The sequence below is a fragment of the Triplophysa rosa genome, linkage group LG23 (assembly GCF_024868665.1).
Source record: "Triplophysa rosa linkage group LG23, Trosa_1v2, whole genome shotgun sequence".
NCBI lineage: Eukaryota > Metazoa > Chordata > Actinopteri > Cypriniformes > Nemacheilidae > Triplophysa > Triplophysa rosa.
The window spans coordinates 12,897,963-12,912,930 of record NC_079912.1 but is presented as its reverse complement, the minus strand read 5'-3'; the positions used below and the strand labels follow the sequence as shown (position 1 = coordinate 12,912,930).

The 14,968-nt window shown below is 37.3% G+C and overlaps 1 protein-coding gene across 3 annotated transcripts in view; it reads right to left on the bottom strand.

Moving 5' to 3' along the window:
* The window catches only part of tpk1 (thiamin pyrophosphokinase 1), a 49,607-nt gene that overhangs the window by 16,800 nt on the left and 17,839 nt on the right, over positions 1 to 14,968 (bottom strand). For all 3 annotated transcript variants that reach the window (XM_057322256.1, XM_057322257.1, XM_057322258.1), the window contains exons 5-7: positions 10,440 to 10,512; positions 5,961 to 6,056; positions 1,485 to 1,631 (exon numbers count right to left, since the gene is read on the bottom strand). In XM_057322256.1, the coding sequence (XP_057178239.1) occupies positions 1,485 to 1,631; positions 5,961 to 6,056; positions 10,440 to 10,512 (316 nt within the window). The remainder of the gene's footprint in view (positions 1 to 1,484; positions 1,632 to 5,960; positions 6,057 to 10,439; positions 10,513 to 14,968) is intronic.

Below are 14,968 nucleotides of genomic sequence, written 5' to 3'. Positions count from 1 at the left end.
ATAGTACAGTCCCAAAACTTTACTGCATTATAACATCATTTTGCAAATTCTGGTACCTGACAACAAAGTGCTGCAAGCATAGTGTGAAATACAGCGAATGAGTGAGATTCGTTAAAATATATTTTTGTACAAACATAAATGAGACCCTTCAAACCATAAACAACTTTGTTACACATAAAGTCTGGTGAAAGTTATTTAATTTAATAATGTGCATTAGATTCAGGTTTATTTTTGGGCATTTTGATGCAGTTTGATAAATACAGAATGCATGTACAGTCCCTGGTGTCTTAATGTACATACAGTCGCAATGAACTCCTAAAAAAATTAGGAGACCATTTCAAAATTAATTTTCAGTTGAATTTACTATTTATAGGTATGTGTTTGGGTAAAATTATAATTTTTGTTTCGTTCTGTTTTCCCAAATTTCAAATAAAAATATTGTTTCTATTTGCATTTATTTGCAGGAAATGAAAACTGGAGAAACAGGTCAAAGTAACAGAAAAGATGTATTTAGTTCTTCAGTCTTTATGTCAGTCTTTCACATTGCAGTTGTATGACTTTGTTTCACTAGTGAGTCCAGAAATTATATTTAGCTGTAGTCCTGCAGTCTGAATTAAATGTAAAGAAATGTAATGAAAAACAACCACATATATATATATATATATATATAATGTAGAAATAATGTTCCCCCACTGCAAAGCTTAAAAGCACACACGTTCAAATGAACTGTCAAACTCAACACTTAAATATAATTTTCTTTCCTTAAATAGGAACTGAACATGTAATCCACCAAATATGAAATAAAACATGAATTATTGACACTCTTTTTTAAATTTCATCAGCCGCTCTTGAAGACTGTTGAAAGGAATTGATTTAGCATCTATGAAGACATACAGTACCAGAGGCTGGTGTCGTACCAAAGCCAAAATTCAGGTATTGATCCAACCCTACTGTCTCGCTATTCTCTGTTCAACATAAAAACCACTGGACTGATACGCAATACGTCTAAAAAAACATGAGAAATATCTGAGCTGGTCTGTGCATTCCAGTCTTCTTGAACATCACTCAAATCTTGGCATTGGCCAGTAGGGGAACAATGAACATCGGAGCTGTATCGTCACAAGACACGATCCCACAGTCATGCACCTGAACTCACAATTTCAAATATTTACAACTACAGAGTACTCTTAAAAACACACACACACACAACTGTGCACATATGCTTTTATTTACCTTTGAGAAACCTATAATTGTGCGATAATTCTGATAAGCACAACATATTGTGAGTTGAGCGGCTGTAATTCAGAGACGTGACCTTTTAAAAGTGCACAAACATGAAAACAACAGAGAGGAGGAGGCGAAGTGCCTCTGCGGTTGTTAACTGCTTAATATCACAATTGATCTTTAAGTGCAGCAATCAGGGTGTCAACAGCACACAAGTGCAAACACTGATTAGCAGATGCTAATGAAAGACAAGTGTTTACCTCTTGGAGGAGGAAGGCCAGAGAACAGCCCTGTATAACAACCACGGGCAGATTGGTCATCTTCTGGGCATGAAATAAAGTCTCCACGGAGGCCATGATCTGATCGAAACGGCCTAAAAGACCACCCAGCGTTACTATTGTGTCCACCTGCAAAAAGACGGCATGAAGGTGAAAAACAAACACACACACACAAACACACACACACACGCACATGCACACACACACGCACGCGCACGCGCGCGCACACACACACACACACACACACACACACACACACACACACACACACACACTGATAAACAGATTCTGGGTATTGGTATAAACAGGAAACATGCTAATAAACAAACAAGCAAACTAAATGAATATGTGAGTGACTTAGAGAGCAAAGTACTAGGATAAATGCTATAAATAAATATTGTTGCGCTCTTGTTTTGTGCTGTTGAACAAACAAATGAACAGTGAATCAAACAAACGAATGAATGAACAAGTGCATATTCACACATTTATAAGTGAGGGATTGTGGGAGCAAAGCAGATGAAGATACATCATTCAGCCAGAATGAATGTTGTAAAAGTGCTGTTGCACAAGCAAATAAATGGATAAAACAATAATTCAATGTGCTAATGACAAAAGGAATGAGGACAAATGTTTATAGTGCTGCACAAGCAAATGGACGAAAGAACAACCATAAATAAATAAAAGAATGAACGAATGAATGTGGGAACAAAGCAATACTCAAAGATAAATATTCCAAACATACTGCTGCAAATAAACAAACACATTAATGAATGCACAAATGAATACACAAACGAACTAATATATATTTGAGATCATTCTAAATCAACTGATATGAAAGAGGCTTCAAGCATTCATAAAACACTATTTTTTAAAGTGTATTGATATTGTGCGAAATCATATTGTGAAATTTTGTTTTTCATTTATTTTTGAATTTGTTAACATTAGTTAATGCATAAGCTAGCAGAAACAATGAGCAATACATCTACAGCATTTATTAGTGTAATGTTCATTTTAACATTTATTAATACATTTATTAAATCAAAAGTTGTCTCTGTTAACATTAGTTAATGCACCATAACCTAACATGAATATTGTAAAGTATTGACATGAACTAACATAACAATGATCAATAGACCTAAAAACTATATTGGTCATTGTTAGTTCATGTTAGCTAATGCATTTTAGCTAAGGTTAACAAATACAACCTTATTATAAATTATTGTATTATTTATACTGATATTAAATTGTTTTGTCAATGTTTGTTTTCATGCTTTATTTTATCTTGTGAATCACTCATGTATCATGCTATGCAAATAATAACGATTTTATACACCATTTCTTCGGACGCGCGCGAGCCTGACCCCCAGTTAACGTCCGGTTTGTGTCTGGCTAGTGTCTAAAAATATAACTATTTATATTTTGTTTAATTTATGTTAATATTAATTTACATTATTATTAAATTGTATAATAATTGTATTAAATAAACAATTTGCTGAATGGGTCCTGTAGTTTTGACACATTAAAAGAAACCGTATGGTACATTGACATCTAGCGGTTTAGCTTGGTATCGCAGTCTAAATTCAACATATTGGAGAGACAAGTTTAGCCAAGTAGCGGCTCTTCTCGGTTTCTTTTGATTGTTATCAGAAATATTCTACAGGCACTCTATTGTTTGTGAATGTGTACCGGAAGTTAAGGTGGGGTCACAAAGTGCACATGCGCAGTAACGTTTGTTTATGTTGTTAAGATGAAACCATCAATAAACATTATTATAAACCATTAAGCCAACTAACTAGTGACTTCAGGATAAATAAGTGCTGTTGTAAAGTCACGTCGTAGCTTTTCCCGTCCCTTTGCAGCCTCTGAATTATGCCTGTCTTCAACAAACAATAGACTCATTAATTATGGCAAGTATTCAGAGGGAACCGTGCGAACTAGAAAACGTTGACTTGGCAGAATCTCTTTGATATTTGCTCCCGGTACTATTTGTCTGACTGTTGCAATGTACCCATCACCCTGTGAGATCCAACAACTCCATGTGACAAAAAACTCTTTAAAATGCACCGAGGGTAATGAACGCTTCACAGGCAGCCCCCTTTCCGCTCGCTTATATAGCAGGACTTTATGAGACATCTGACACATAAATTGTTCATGTTACGGCGCCTGTGTAATTATGAGGACTGATTGCGAAACTTTTTAAAAAGCGAAGCAGAAATGATGATGCGCTCGTTACTTGGATTCTGAGGTCAAAGCATCCTCGCAGAGCTGTAAACACTATAGTAAGCGCGAGGAACCGTTCAAAGTCTTTCTCATAATAACAGCAAAAACTTGGAGCAATAAACAAGCGTTATCTAGAGGTATCAGACTGAAAGTCTCGCAGAGCCAGACGTTTAATTATCGGCATAACGTCTGGTCAATTTCGCGCCTTATTCTGGACCTCGCAGGAAGGGGCCCGTCTGCAAAATAACCAATCACGGCTTGTTTTAAATGTGACATTTAAGAGGTGGGTAAAACTGAAATCAATAATAATACAACCATAATTGAGCAACGTGCAACAAAGAGGCAGCTCGTTCAAATAATAGCACAGCGGTCTCCGCAAATGGCTGTGCAGCCTGTGTTTTGTTTGTATGTCTGGGGAATAAAATGTGCTTTTTACTTCAAGAACGACAAAAACCACAAAGCAGAATATACAGCGCATGAGGATACCCCATTTACCTGTTATTAAGTGCAACATTCACAACATTGTTCAACAACAACATTTCCCAGCAGACCACTTAAACCCCTCGCCCTCAACAAGAAATCAGCCAGCCAATCAGACGGGAGCTTGTAATTGTGAGAAATCTTTTGTGTGTTTTATACATCAGACGGCCAGTAAATGCTCTGCGGGCACTCGGTATTGTGAAGCCCAGCAAAGTGAAGTCGACACTACGACAGCTAGATAAATAAATATATCTGTTTCAATCCATGTTTTAGACCGCGAAAGAGTGACAGAGAAGCAAATTATCTCACAGTTACCCTCAGTTTATTCAGGTCTATAGGATCTTGAAAGCTCACAGACAAAGATGGAATATAAACACAACGGGGAAAGTAGGAAAAGCACACTGCGCATATAGATTGATCTTGAGTCTGGTATATTGATGGGACTGGAGTGTCTGTGAAGGTGATGGGCAGGTCTATGAGGACCAACAGACAGTCTGACAAGACTACAGCTCAGTCCCTGGGTTTTGAGGAGGAGAAACCAGACACGCACACACACACAATATTCATACAAAAGCTCTTTGACAGCTCCTGAAGGAGGTGAGTTCACACTGAAGCTGATGTGTGAGCTCAACTTTTATGCATGACAGGATAAAAAAGAAAACGCGATGCTTTCATTTCAGGCATCACACAATTAATTTAAGATTACATTCCCGTTGAAAAAAACATCATATGCTGGTTAGGTAGGTCTTGAAGGATGGTAGCTGGTTTGTGCTGGTTTAAAAAGGTCATGTGCTGGTTTAATTTGGTCGTAAACCAGCTCAGGACCAGTTTAAACCAGCACATGACCAGTTTAAACCAGCACATGACCATTTTAAACCAGCACAAACCAGCTACCATGCTTCCTACCTAACTAACATATGCTGTTTTTTTCAACAGGATTATTCATGGTGTTATTGCCCAAAATGTACCGCTTAATAGTTTTTGTGTATGACATCATCAGGTGCCATTAATAATGTGGTTTGATGCACATTCATCTGTCACTTGGTAAAATCTGCAGTTGCCAAATTATGCAGACGTCAATCTGGACAGATTACTTGACATTACCTCATCCTCACAAACAAAACAGTACACAATTTAGAACCCAGACAACATTAAAACAGGTTCATTAAAAAAGGACTCTGCACTTTGTGTTTTCGTGAAGTAAATGATTGACATCAGTAATTCATGCTTTATAAACTTTTTTATGTTGTTAATATTTAGTTTTAAAGCCATTACAGGTTTTCTTTCTTAAAATAAACAATTTTGGCAAAGTCTTTAAGTTCATTCTGTCATCATTTACTCGCCCTCATGTCATTTCAAACCTGTTTGACTTTTTTATTCTGCAGAACACAAAGATATTATTTAAAGCAATCATTCACTTGCATTGGTTTTGTGTCCATACAATAGAAGTGAATAGGTGCCGCTGCTTTTCGGTTACCAACCTTATTCAAAATATCTTCTTTTGTTTTTTGAAGAAGAAAAACGTCATACAGGTTTGAAATGACAAGAGGGTGAGTAGATGATGACAAAATTTTCATTTTTGGTTGAACTATCACTTTAAGTCATCACTTGATGGATCTTAAAGCCAATGCTTTTGTGAGACTTTGGTTTAGCATATAAAATTACACTATAATATGAAACCACAGAATATTTTTGCACGTGAGAGAGAGAGACAGACAGAGAGACATGCGAAACAGCTGAGGAGTGAGGAAGTCCAACCTGCAATTTCTGTTCTTTGATCTTCTGCAGCATAATGGCCAAACACTTGGTGAAGTCTGTTAGGTCCTGGTCAGGTGTTTCCATCAGCTTGCAGTTCTGGAGTAAAAGAAGGTTGGATATAAATTTCAATTGAAAAACAATATGTGCAGTTTACATTTAACACCAAGAATTTAGGTGAAAAAATGATACGACTGCTTAAGAGAAAGTAAACCTTTTAGCAAGTGACATATAGTCCTGATTCACTATAGAGTACATTTGACAATTTACTTGATTTCTACAAAATTACTTGTTAGAATTAATATGAAGTAAAAAAAACTGACATTCAAAAAAATGACATACATTTAGTTTAAAATAGGACAGTGTACAGGTTATCTACTTCCTATGTGCATTACAGATATCTATATAACCCTTTATACAGTATTGATTACCAATATACAGTGTACTATATAAGTAACACTTTCCAATGAGGTTCAATTTACTACATAACAGATAATGCACATTGTCCCACTTATTCCACAACTACCTGCCCATGAGTAAATAATTAAACACATAATATTGATTTGAAATGTTTTTTTTTAGCTCATTTACAACAAATTCGTGTTTAATGAGAAAACAAACATTGAAGTGATATATTAAACAAATAAGAAGTATATTTTTGCAGCATTCATTATTCCGGGTTGATGTCAATTTATTTACATACTGTTGTTCATTGTTCAGGTTTAATTTGAATTATAATGTAAAAATTGCATTATTATACAAATTAACATTAACCAAGATTAGTTAATGTTAGTTAATGGTAAAAATACTGTTCATTATTATATCATGTTGTATAGAACCATTCTGTAAAGGGTTTCCAGCATATATTAAATATATATATAAAAAAATGGTGTGACAAATGAGAATGATTTGAAAAAACTAGAAAGCACTATATAGAAGAAGCCTCTTGAATAGAAAACGAAATTTGAGAAACTTATAAAGATGCAAGACTAGTGCAGACAAACAAGTGCCTCTTATGTCCGATTGTGCATTGTTTTGTAAATGGGATCCCTTGCTGAGGGAATTCTTTGAGTGTCAGGAAGGACAGAGGGAGCGTTGGGCGTCTTCTGCTCTCAGTTCCGCTGAATGGCTGCATCTACACGGCCCGTCGCAGGTGACTTCTCACTCGCAGCAGGTACCACAAAACCCAGCATCCGCACGTCAGCTCAGGAGCTTGTTCCTGTTGTTGCTTGATCTCTCCTTTATCCTCCACAGAGCATCACCCCTGTTTTTATTCCTCTTTTAAGCCCATTTAAATTCAAGCTTCATGGTCTGTCAAACTTCCGTTCCCCCCAAACCCGCATACAGGGGCTTAGGAACGAGATAAAATGCAGGATTATAACAATGCAAATAACCTCTAGTACTCATTACATAGCAGATGGTTTTCATTCAGACTGACTTACAGAACGCTAATATCAAAAAATGACAATCCTGCAAGGAGAAACGTGAAGTTAAATGCTTTTCTCAAGGGCACAGAGGGAACTTGTATTGTCAACATCGCAAAGCTCCTCCTCTAGGCACATCACACCTGTAAAGACTGACGTGAAGCCAGTGATGTGAAATCTACATGAAGATTATGAAGAATTGAGCGACTGTTGGGATCAGCAAGATACAGTAGCGAACCGTTACGTTTGAGCCTTGGGCCTCGGAGCACAGTAAACAGAGATTCACCAGCGAATAAACTATGATTATAATAAATCTTAATATTAAACTGGTAACGTTACAGTGAACTAAACGTATGGAACTGATCGTAGTAAATTTACCATTTATCTGATAAAATGTCAATGTTATGCAGAATAATAGCAAATATACATGCACAATATTTAAGACTGACCACAGTCAAAATCACTCGTCTCAAATAAAGCTATAATGTCATGCAACATAAACAAATGTGCACATCAGAAACCAGAATGAATTGAGGCACGGCGGCCTTATACATCATAAATAACTTACAATTTGATGATACAATTACTTGATAACAAATTCTTCCTCCTGTTGTTTTGAACAACGTTTATCAGCTTTTCTCTTTTTTTTTTCGGAGACTTGATAACAAAGTTCATCCACATGCTTTTTTGAATGACGTTTTTTCCACATTTCTTCTTCTTTTGCAGTTTTTTGGCAGTCTGCGAACCAACTTCGTGTGCTTCCGCTTTACGAGATTGTTGGTGAACAACCCCCCAGATGGCGGAAAGTTAGCAAAAAAACAAAGCGTGCCATTTACAAAAATGATACGATTGGTCAGTTTTACTGTCACTCAAAATTAATCTCTCCCATTGATTTACTGTACTGTCAGCCAGCGGTATGCTACTCGAAGGTGCCCCAACCCCGTGTAAGCACACGTTCGACTTCTTGCAGCATGCGCAGGCTGCGCAGACAGCATATGACATCGCAGAACTGCGACTGCTCCGTGATCTTGACTTGGAAATCCCAAGTATATAGAGTCTGCATCAATCCAGGAAGTCAAATATACATATCTAATAGGGAAAATCGGCCGACTTTTATTGAAAATAGTATTTTAAAGTTTTTAAATATTATTTTTTACGATAGTTTAGGTCATCACAGAGGACCTAGAGGGCCCTCTACTGCCAATCAGAGCCCAAGCCTCTAAATGTCATATCCTGAGCCTACTTGCCTTCACTATCATTTCCTGTGGGACATTCAGTCTTCTATCCTATTAAAGACAAAAAGCCCGAAAATGGGTGTGCCAGACTTATTAAATATATTTAAGTGTCTCCCATTCATTAATTAGACTATGGCGGCCCGCCACAGTCTAATTTGTTCCGCCATGGTTTCAAAACTAACCAAAAACTTCCCATAAAAGTTTCCCATATTGATTTATTCGTCGATGCCTGCCACACTATCAACACTGGCCGCCATGAATACATTTTTCATGATTCCCATTTACATTTTTATTTTTCTATTTAAAACAGCTTAATTCATTGTAGAGTCGCTGTCAGCGCCTCTCTCTCATGTTGCGTGCAGCATCTCAACAGCGCCTCACTCACATGACAGTGAACGAATTAAAAGGTGGCGGTGTTTTCAATAGGCGGTCCTCCGTGTACTTGCCTTCCCTGGTAAACGTCAACAGTCACAGATGTTCCTGACAGAGAAGACGGCTGATATGTGTGTCTGTGTGCGAGCTCTCGCCCTCCCTACGGTGCGGTGTGCGCTCGCTCTGTAGTAGTTACTCCGTGTAACCGCAACAGTGTATTCTCTCATATTTCTGAATTTGCGCCGAATTGTCTGCGTTATACGTGATCTACAATAAAATCTCTTGCATTTAACATAAAAAAGCGCTCATAACACAACAACACATTGATGAGAAGAGCAACGGCAGTAAAGGCTGTGCGCTGCATGAGACAAACAAAGTAATATAGCCAAAATCACCTCATATATCCGCTCTTCAATGTAAATCTATGGTGATTTTTCCAGACGGTGTCGCGTTTATAAATTAGGATTTCAGCAGCAGTTAAAGTAACAGCTGGTTGGATTAAACACAAGATGTTATTGGGTCGTGTTTAGTCACTATTTTATACCCATTTTATGTCTGACAACAGAACAGATAATATGTGAAAATAGCATTCAGTTGTGTTAAAATACAATATAATGTGACAGATCAGAGTGTAGAAGCGAAACAGATTTCAAGTGCCAATGCCAAAACTAGACCAAAAGCAAACACGAAGTGATGATGTCACAAATATGCTAATTAGTGTGTGACGTCATCAGCGACACAGTCTCTCAAAACCTGTGGGAAACACTGAACGTGCTATATAGAGATGGTTCTCAATTGGTTTTGCTTCAGAAAAATACATAAAATGAAACACAAAGTTATAAAAACAAACATGTAAAATTTACGCAAATTACCACAACACAACTGTTAACAAGACAGAAGGCTGAATGGGGAAAATGTACAATTTTGGTTTCTAAATACTGTATCTCTTCAATTTTTATGGTTTTATTATTTTCGCAGCCAATAATTTAACATGCACAAACAAACTGTGGCTGACACAAACCAATCATTTATCCACACCGCAAGTAAACCCATATTTCATTTGACCATGTCAGGCATCCTCCCTATGTGTGTTGGCATCCCAATCTCGCAACCTTTTTACAAAGCGACAGGTGCCAAAATACCATAGAGTTTGAATTGATGCATAGCTTTTTCACATCAAAAAACAAAAATATGGAAATCATTTTCTCCTCTTTCAAAGTCAATACGCGTATTTATTTCCGCTATCTGGTTAGTTGCATTTTATCATTTGCATTCAGTAATGTTTCCCCCCCGTTCACGACTAGAACAGATCTGCAGCCATCCATCTGAGATTCGCGGCTTCATATAAAGCAAGAGCAGCAGAAAACTGTCTTAACTGAATTAATAAAAAACTCAAAAGAAAGAAAAATGAGACAGAATGTGCAAATGTAAGTAAGGTTGAAGAGTCTTACCATTTCTCTGTAGAAATCCTTGACCTCTGGTCGGATAGAATCAAAATCTCCACTTATGTAGTCTGGGAGAAAACTTAATGTAAAGAAAGAGATAAAGAACAAGATCAGGGAGGCCGATGGTTTAAAAAGAGAAATCATCACAATTTGTGCAGCTATCAGACACTTAATTGATGTGAAATAGAGGTGGGCCTGTGATCCAAGCCATGGAAAACTTCACTGACAGGACCTCAACAAAACCATTCAATGGCTGCCAGTCACAGCATTATCTGCTCACTGTCATGACAAAAGCAACACAGATGGCCTCTTTGACAAAGTGAGGACTAGAAAGAATTGATGCACTCCATGGTGTTGCTGTGTACCTAAAACCTGATGCGTCATAGATTTACACTATGTGAAAGAAAAGGCAAGATTTTCCTCGCTCAGATGGACTGAGAAAGACAGATCATGTCGAAGCTTTTCTTTCAGAACAGAAAGTCAGTGTCGGTATTGGCAGACATTAAAGCATACAGACTCGGCGTTGCGATTTCACGCTCCGCTGGGTGGTGCATGTAGCTGTAATGCGGCGGCGTGGTATTTTAACACTGCGGCGGATTGCAGCGAGAGCTCTATCTTCACCTCACTGCTGCGTTTATGGCCCAAAATGTAACTGGATTAGAAGCAGGGCGTGTGTAAAAAATGTGCAGCGATACTTAACTTTCCACTGTTAAACTGCATCTCTGCATTTTTACAGCGGTGGTGGTTATTAGCTAAGGGAAGCATCGCTATCATTGCCGAACAAACTGTGAGAATTAATCTTCGGCACGCACTGTTTGTGTTACGTAATCATTTGTCACACTTGTTGTATGAATAAAGCAGCTTGGAAAAACACAGTTCCACTTGAAATTTCTCTTTTTGTTTTTAAAGGAACAGTTCACCCAAAAATTATATTTGAAGATATGCTTGAAACCAAACAGTTTCTGGTCAGCATTATTACCATAGTAAGAAAAAATTGCTTTATAAATGTATTTGTTCTGTTAAACACAAAAGAAGATATTTTGAAGAATGTAGGTAAGCAACTTGGGGCACTTCTGACTAGCATTGTAATTGTTCCTACTATGGTGGTCTATAGTGACCAAGAACTGTTTGGTTCTCAGATTTGGAACAACTCGAGGGTTAGTAAATGATGACAGAACTTTATTTTTGGGCAACCTGTCCCTTTAATAAAAGAAAGTCAAAAACGTAAGGGTGAGTAAATGTTGACTGAATATTTCACACAAACTGTTCCTTTAAAATGCACTACAATCGTCTCATTAAAATCCTCAGATCACAAGAATGTACCCGTGAAATGGCGCATCATCCAGGAACGTCCCGCTGGCTTTGATCCAGGATTCAATGTGCGAGAGAAAGCAATTCAAAGCAACAATCAGTTTTCAAGTTTCTAGTTCTGGTCTCTGCGACAGACCCCTAGTTACACAAGAAGCCATAAATAACCCTCAACGGTGACAGTTCTGTGGCCACATTAAGGTGAAGCTAAATGAAACCTTTCCTTTTGACGTTTTATCAGCGAAAACACCTCTTCCAACTGCTGAGCTCAAATTGGAGGCAAAATACACCTCTTTTACATTCAAATTAAAGTGTCACTTAAAGTTAATCGTAATGTAGGGACTCTCTCGTTGGAAAAGAACTCGATTCGAAGCGGCGCTGAGAAAATTAGAATTAAGGATTTAAGTAATTTCGGAAGGTCAAGACCGACGGCAGCGGGAGAGAGTGAGACAAGACGCCCTGTCGCATCAGATGGTTGATTCGTTTTGTCACAGCGCAAACAGACAAGACATATCGACGAGATCACAGTTACTGGCCCTGGCTTTCTTGTTTTGTCCTTGTTACGCACTTTAGAACAACACGTATGAGAACGTCAAAGCAAAGAGGTGGAGAGCGAATCCTCAAAGGCCTTCTAAGTTGACGCTGCTAATAAACGGCGAGACTGTTCATCAACTGGGAAGCTCATATTGGCTTGGTTTCGTGTGGCTCTATTTTGTACGTCAATAAGCCCACTCAGGACTTAAATAACAGATCATCTGCTTTATGCATGCCGGTTTTTACACACCACTCTGAATATCAAGAGACCTCTTCAGCTGTTGCTTCATTACAAACAGGCTGGTGAAATCATGAAACCTCCAGAGTGGATCATCCGAGCAGACGATCAGATCTAGATTATGCCTCACGGTTCATTTTCGACTCCTTCGTAATCAGCAAAGGTCACACGAGCGCTTCAAAACAACCGCAAGACAGCTAACATGCTAAACAATGGTACGTTACTGAGCTTGTGTATGTGTGAACACGACAACCTGCAATCCTGTTAACCACAATATGGTGGACCAGTCACAGTAAAAAAAACACAAACAAGGGAAATAAGGAAAAGGGATATATATATATATATATAGTATACTGTTTATATGTGTATCCGGAGTATATCATCAATGTTAATCCGAGAAAATGCAACAACTGTATTAATATTGCATTCAAATTACAATAATACTTTACTTAAAAAATAAACTAGCCAGAGACTGCATCTGGTATATAAAAATAAAATATGGGTGCCCTGGGGGCTCCAGAAGGGGTAAATTCAAATAAAAATAGTGGATTCTTCTTAATAAATGAAAAAAGATTGCACAAATTCAGGCAATTCATTATGTATTTACTAAAGCGTCTTTTTACATTTGTAACAAGTTATATAGAAATACATTTGAATTTAATTAACAGGTCAAATAGACAATCCACGAATTGTGTTGTTCCTGGTGTGCAGCCGTTACAAGCATTCTAAAAGTACTGCACATTAGAAATAAGTTGCTAAAGGTTATTTTTCTCAAATTCAAAGTTCTTGATCAAAGGTTTGACTACAAAGATGTTTTTTCATAGACAACAATGTGGCACATTACACATTTTTATTAGCTGTTTGTGAACCTCTTTTCAGCAATCATTCTCATTTTATATGTGAAGAAGTTAGCTTTTTATAAAGTAGGTGTACATACAGTATAAAAGTCTTAGCAAAAGTAGCAAGAGCGACCTGTTTAATACTAAGAAAAATGTTAATGTTTGCAATTAATCTTGACTAACAGAAACCTTGCATAAAGAACCACAAAACAACACAGACTTTATTGAAACAGAATGGATTTTTAGCTTTAAAATAATGTTGTTTAAACCCTTTCCCTTAATTCACTTTTCAGAAGAGCTCCAAATACTGTATCTGGGCCAAATACAGCAAAACATGAGGGGTTTAAAAACAGAAACTTAGTTATATACCAAATGAACAGTTAATAAGGCATCTGAATGTTTGAAGATTATCCGCAGAGGAATCAATGTTAATAATCCAGACAGTCTGGAACCGGAAACCTGCTCGGGAATAACTGACCATCTGCAACGGCCGGAATATTGCGTGATACCGGGTTCTCAGCTTCGGTTCAAATAAAGCTGAGCTTTCTAAACTAATCAAAGAGTACCGGGAAAGGTCAATGCAGTAATTACATTTAAGGCACTGTGAGATAATAACAGGATATGTCTTGATCTGTGCACAAGCTCCTCTGAAGATTTCTCTCCCTGTCATTTTCTGTTTGCGCAGGGAGATTAAAAATGCGTAATCACTGCGGATGCATGTAATTAGGCAAGGCCAGAGGTCTGCCAGACTGCGTTCTGCTTCTCCACCAATCGGACTTGTGGGATATGCCCAATCACTAGTTAAAACAAACTAAAACTTCTGCTCGCAAATGTACGAAACAACAGCAAAATGACAATCATGCATTACCATTAGTTTCACAATAGATGTTGGGAGTTGGGACGTTACACTCAAAAATCTGAACTGTCGCTGCTGTTAGTTTTACTTAACCCATCCTTGTTCACAGTACATAAAGAATGCAAGTAACTGAATTAACGTAAGATAACTATGTTATTTATACTAAAAAATTAGATCTGTCAGCTTTACTTAACAAGACTGGTCAACATTGTTGAGTAGAACGCAAAATTGTTCAGTTTGCTTAATATAAACAAGTTAATTTAACACGACTGGTTGAGAGGGATTTTCAGTTCCCAGCATGCTTTGCGTAAGACTGCATTTAGGCAGTAAATTTCAAAATTTAGTGTTATTTTAAGTGTTTTTCAGCAAAGAAAAAAGACTTCTTTGTGCTTAATGTTCATTTATCTTTGAGGTTTAAAAGAGTTTGTTGTATTATTTAGTTTTAGGGTTGCCATTGTTGCCAAGAGTGGTACATATGCTTAGGCTGTGAGAGGTTAAAGCGCGCCCATGATGTCTATTGCATCATTCATAAAGCTTTAACTGTTTTAATGCCAGTACTGAGATGCCTCTCATTTGATTTGCTCATTGTGTTTTCACTTACATGCAGTAAGTCTGTATATAATCTATGTATGACAACAAAAAGTACCATTGAGAAGGATAAATATTGAGTTCAGTTAACTTAAAATTACTGGTACAATTGGAATGGTTTGGATTTACTCAAAAAAGTTTTGTCAACATTACTTATATTTATTTTGTTCAT